Source organism: Podarcis bocagei (assembly GCF_964188305.1).
Source record: "Podarcis bocagei genome assembly, chromosome: 2".
NCBI lineage: Eukaryota > Metazoa > Chordata > Lepidosauria > Squamata > Lacertidae > Podarcis > Podarcis bocagei.
The window spans coordinates 91,692,357-91,698,356 of record NC_138126.1 but is presented as its reverse complement, the minus strand read 5'-3'; the positions used below and the strand labels follow the sequence as shown (position 1 = coordinate 91,698,356).

At 45.8% G+C, this 6,000-nt stretch overlaps 1 protein-coding gene across 4 annotated transcripts in view; it reads left to right on the top strand.

Moving 5' to 3' along the window:
* The first annotated feature begins 292 nt into the window (after positions 1-292).
* The window catches only part of MYH10 (myosin heavy chain 10), a 71,807-nt gene continuing 66,099 nt past the window's right edge, over positions 293-6,000 (top strand). For all 4 annotated transcript variants that reach the window (XM_081184443.1, XM_081184442.1, XM_081184444.1 and 1 more), the window contains exons 1-2: positions 293-414; positions 5,628-6,000. In XM_081184443.1, the coding sequence (XP_081040569.1) occupies positions 5,653-6,000 (348 nt within the window). In that variant the 5' untranslated portion in view covers positions 293-414; positions 5,628-5,652. The remainder of the gene's footprint in view (positions 415-5,627) is intronic.

The following is a 6,000-nucleotide window of genomic DNA, read 5'->3' as shown; positions in this document are numbered from 1 at the left end:
CTTTGATGGGCAGAGGCAGCCAGCCAATCCGAGGCCTCGCAAAGGGTCGGTGAAGCGGGAGGAGATGGAATTTCGGACGAGAAGCTCTCCGAAGGTTGCTATGATCCTGGCTTGGACGGGGGTGGGTCTAAAGGGAGAGACCAATAGGCGGCGAGGAAGGACGCCGATAGGCGGGCGAGGCGACCAACGGGGCAACCCAGCAACTTTCTTTTCTTCCCACCCTATTGGTGGGCGGTGCCAGAGAGGAGGTGGGGAGTGCTCGGTGTGGCGCTAAAGGCGCCGGGAGCGGGGGCGGGGCGGGTAGTGCGGAGTCGGTTCGAGCGCGCGCGCGCTGGGGGGAGAGGCGGCTCCGCAGACAGCGGACCAGCTTGAGCGGCCGAGAGGACGGCGCGGGCACGCGCGCGCGGAAAAGAGGTGAGGCGTGCGGGGAAAAGAAGGAGCAGGGAGGAAGCAGGGGAAGCTGCGGGTGCCCCCCTCTCTTTCCCCCTCCCCCACATTTTCCCGCCTAGCCTGGACGAGATGGGGAGGAGGGAGGCGAAAGCAGCGGGGTCTCTGCTCCCACCTAGACGGGGGGGGGCGGTCCTCCTCCTCCTCCCCGCTTGCCTCGCCTTCATCTTCAGGCGCCCTCCCCTCCCACTCCACCTTCTGAGGGAGGTGCGCGAAACGAATACCCCACGTCCCCCCTCCTGGGAAATGCAACTGAATGGGGTTCGCCTGTAATGGTCTCCCACCTCCCGTCCTTTCCCTTCCCCTCCCTTGCAGTGCGCTGCATGCGCGCCGGTGCAGACGTATCCAAAAGGGCTGCCTGTTCGGGGCCCGGGTCGCCGAAAAGCGCACGTGTCCCTTTGTTTAAGGGGTGGGTGGGATTGCTTGACGGCGTGGGAGCGGTTGAAGCCAGAGTGGTAGGCATCGGTTTAGTCCGTACGCGGCTGAGGTTTCGGTAGCATCCATCTCTGGGGGCCGTATAGGGTTGGGGTTAGGGGCGCTAGCCTCTACCGCCCTCCCGCTGCCTTTTCTGTGGCCGGTAGGAAGGCGCCGGTTAGCCGTAACCCCGTTTTTCCAAATAATCTCCCTGCCCAATGAAGAGGTCTTGACGCCCTTCCGTGGGTTGGCGGCGTCTGTTTCCTTCCATCTTCCCGGTGAGGACTGGGAAGTTGTCACGCAGCCCTTTTGTCCTTCACCGTGGGTGCTGGTCACAACTGGTTCCAAACTTGGGAGCTCCTGCCACTTAAATTTCGAAACTACCGGCCAGTTCACAACAAGCACGCAAAACTGCTTGACCTAGTGGGCTACGTAACATTGTTCTGTTCCTCGTTTGAGATGTTCCAGGTGTATGTAAGATGCTTCAATGTCCTTGAAATGGCTGCACGGAACCTCTAAAACCTCGCCCCACCCGTCGTTTATTCTACTCTTCTCTTATTCTAGTCACTGTTGTCTGATGATGTGAAAAGAGTGATGTAGCCTGACAAGTGATTTTTTTCTTAACACTTGGTGCTAGTTTCTCTGAATGGCAAACAACAGAGGTCCTATCCAACTGTGTGACAAAGTAAGGTTGCCCAGGTAACCCATTTGGGAGCGCACACACCCCTCCGCCATGTGACTGTATTCTTCCAGACCTTAATGTTGATTCCTTCTTTGCTTTGCTCTGGATTCTAGAAACTAGCTGATGCACTCACCTGGAATATTGGTTGTATGTTGGTGGCAGGGTGCTGGTCAGCTACTTTGTTGTATTAGAATGACACCTGGGCCTGCTTTGGAGTTGTAGCTTTAACCTAGAAAGGAAAACTAAATGCCTATCAATTTGCTGTGTTACATACATACATACATACATACATATATGTGTGTGTGCGTACACGCATAGGACAGCTGGAAGTATAGGGCCCCTGCTAGAATAATCCTGCTATAGATTTCTCCATGTGTTTTCAAAGGTGCCATCTTGATTTCAGTCAAATTTGTCTGTAGCGTCTGTAGAGCTAGTGGCTCTTACTTTGGGCATGAGTTATTTGGGTTCTAGCTTCAATTGGAGCAACTTTACTTCTCCTTATTTTCCTTCTTGGAACCTTCTTTTGAGCAGTTTATTCTAAAGCATTATTCCTCCTTAGCTGTGCTTACTGTAGTCATTTCTTGGTCTACTGATGTGAATTCATCTGGTCTGCAGCAAGTAAGGCAGGCTGCTTCATGGCCCTCTGGTGGATTGAATGACTTCACACTTTATTCAGCTATAGTAACTTATCAGTCTGACATGTAGGTGTCTCCCTTGAAGGAGAATAGACTTGAATGGGTTGTATTCAACTAACTTGTACTCAATGTAGACCCATTGAAATGAATGCCCGTGATGAAGTTGGGTCCATTCCGAGTAAAAGTTAGTTGAATACAACCCAATGCATGCATCATTCTTAAAACTGCCTCCTTTAAAATGGGTGTTGGATTGTTATACTTCATTTAGGCTGGGTTAGGACTCTTAATAAAAATTGTTCCAGGATGGTGGTGAACAAGTCAGCACAAAGCAGCCACCCAGCAGAGAATACTGCGACCTGTTTGTCTAGAGAAGTGCAGGATATGTTATTAACCTGCATGCTGGAATGCATGGCAATATTTGTAAATGAATATTACATTGGGCAACTTTATTTTTATTTTTTGGTAATCTTTACAAAAGTGTTGTCCATTATAATAAAATGATTTATATGCTAAAAAATAGGATAGCACACACTTGCATTTGGAAGGCATCCTAGCAAGACATAATTGCATGATACCTACTTAACACATCATGAATTTTATCTTTCATGGGGAGAATTAACATTTTAACTTGCTTGACCATGCTTTTAGACAAAGCAAGGTTGGATTGGATATAGTAGTTATGCAATGCATCAAATAAATCAATGAAGCAATATATTTCCTTAACTTTAGATAGTGTCCTCTTCACTGTTAAATTTGATATATTTCAAAACATTACCAGTTGCATCAAATCTGAACAACTGCCCTTTGATTGCCTTACTGTTCCAGAATCAGTAAAACTTTGGTTCAGCTCCATAGCACATCCAAGTGAATTTGTTGGCTGGCATTTTGTGTCTGTAGTAAGTTTCAGGTAACTTATTATTAAAGGAAATGCACAGCACAGAACTTCATTTCACTTGGTCTCTTAAGTTTCTGCCTAAATTTCTTAAACTTGATTCTATGCTGACAATATATTTTTAAATGCTTGTCTTGGCTGTGGTGGAAATCATGTAATTTCATTAAAACTGCTGTAATTGATTATTTTCAGAAGTATTACTTATTCTGCTATGGATTAACATTCCCATGTTTATGTTCCAGTATTACACATAGTCTCAACATTTATTTTGCAGTCATAGCTACTAACTTGCATTTTATGTCACCTATGCTTAAGTGCCATGCTAAAGTTATGCTGGTCACTATTTCTAGACTTATGACCAAGCAGATCTGAGTTTAGGAATTTTATTCAAGTGATTCGCCTGAAGATTTAAGTATGGCTGGTATTACAGCATTGGTGGGGAACCTTTGCTTTTTTTGGTCAACAGCCGCATGCTGGTAGTCGGAATGGAAATGCCAAAGCCAAAAGTACACAGGACCGGGGGGGGGGGGCTTTCCTTTCTTTCTCTGAAACCACAATCTATTACTCCCTGCCCAGCAGGCTGCTAAAGGAGGAACTGATTACTTTCCCCAGAGAAGCGGGTAGTTTTTGTAATTAGGCTCAGGGCTGTAGGTTACCCATAAGGAATAATTTTGTATCAAAAGAAGGATTGGAGCAGTCATAGGCAAACTCGGCCCTCCAGATGTTTTGAGACTACAACTCCCATAATCCCTAGCTAACAGGACCAATGGTCAGGGATGATGGGAATTGTAGTCCCAAAACATATGGAGGGCCGAGTTTGCCTATGCCTGGATTGGAGAGTTAAAGATACTAGGTTAATTGAGTATTTATCTTCATTCAGAGGAAAAGGTGCTAGGATGAGAATACTTGTTTTAAGTTGATTGCGCATCTCCATCCAAAAATCCCCTGAACTAAGGTTCAGACTGCTAAATGGTTTCTCGGAGCTCCTGCTTATAATTCATCTTTACCCATCCCATTGAAGACTTAGGGCCTGCTGGAAGACAGAATGAAAGGAAACATTTTTTCTATCACTCTAGTCCAGGGTCACTTGAAGGACAGTAAACAGCATGCTGGAAACGTGGTATTGTAGTTCTTCCAGGTGAGAAGGATGGGGAACATCCCTAAGTTCCTCAGCGTTTATCAGGCCTGCTATGGATGGAATCTTTACTTTTGTTACATTGGAATTTTGCCCTTTGAAATCTCCAATCCACCTCTTCTGTTCAGTGTTAGAAACTCAGATATATAAGCTAGGTGCCAAATGGCACCTTAAACCTAGGTTACAGTCGCCACAATGGACTAGGAGGTTGGGCCAGATTGCTTGACTGTAGCTTGCTCTTACAACAGTTCACTTGTCTCAGTATGCAAGAAGTAGAAAAACACACAGTGGAAATTCACTCTGGACTAAGGCAGAGGTTTTTAAACGTGTGTTTGCCAGAACACGTTTCATAGTGTCCAGAAATCTCAAGGTAGTTGCAGTTGGACATATGCCAGTAGCAAAATGTGCCTGGCGCTTGGGGAATTTTGAACACTGCTTCTGTTTGCCTACTGTCTTCCAGCAGAGCCTAGCTGGTAACTCAGCTGGTTTATCCTCCTTCAGAAGTTGCTGATGCTTCTTATTATATATTGGACAGGTAGTTGTGAAACTACTGAATGCACTGACAGATGTGGAGCTGTCATGGAGTGCACCAAAAACAAATTGTACAGTACTAAATATAACTTTATAAAGTTAAAGCCATTCTATACAGAAACTGGTATCCTACATCAAAGTACTTTGGCATAAGAAAGTGCAGTGTAGTGTACATGTTTCATTGAAAATAAGCCCCGTAGAGTTGAATATTTGTCCCTAGCTTAAATGTTTATAAGATTGCAGCCTTTGGTTTGACTGGACCGTTAAGTTCAATCAACTGGAGTTTGTCCACAGACAGCTTTCTGAGTCATGTGGCCAGCATAACTAAAATGCATCTGGTGCAACGGGACACCGTGATGGAAGCCAGAGCACATGGAAACGCTGTTTTTACCTTCCCCTCGACTCTGGTACCTATTTATCTACTGGTGCTGTTATGCTTTCGAGCTGCTAGGTTGGCAGGAGCTGGGACAAAACAATGGGAGCTCACCCTGTTGCATGGATTCAAACTGCCGACCTTACGATGAGCAAGCCCAAGAGGTTCTGTGGTTTAGACCACAGCGCCACCTTTGTCTTGGTGGACTGCAGTGTCAGTGCGTTGAAAGTAAATGGGAAAAGCAAGCCGAAATGCAGATACTTGCATGGCTACAGATGGGGCTCTTACTAAGCAAGCATGAGCATTACATTGGAGCAAATATGCTTTCTTACAGAAATGGCCTGGTTTCATAGGATGTTTCGCTTTCATAAGTACCCATTCCTGCAGAATCTGCTAAATCCCCTATTTGGGTATACATTCTTGAGATTATTCAGTGCTCTAGCTATAGAATCTGCTGAGTTTGAGAAACTCATGTATTAATAGTGACTGCTACTTCTGTTTTCATTTTTCCCCCCTAGGTTGCAGTTATTTGTTAATTCCCTCATGATGGCGCAGAGGATAGGACAGGAGGACCCTGAGAGATATCTCTTTGTGGACAGGGCAGTAATCTACAACCCTGCTACACAGGCTGACTGGACTGCTAAAAAACTTGTGTGGATTCCTTCAGAACGTCATGGCTTTGAAGCTGCAAGCATCAAAGAGGAGAGGGGAGATGAAGTGCTGGTTGAACTGGCTGAGAATGGGAAGAAAGCGGTTGTCAACAAAGATGACATTCAGAAGATGAACCCTCCCAAATTTTCTAAAGTGGAAGACATGGCAGAATTAACCTGCTTAAATGAGGCCTCTGTTCTACATAATTTGAAGGACCGATACTACTCTGGGCTCATTTAT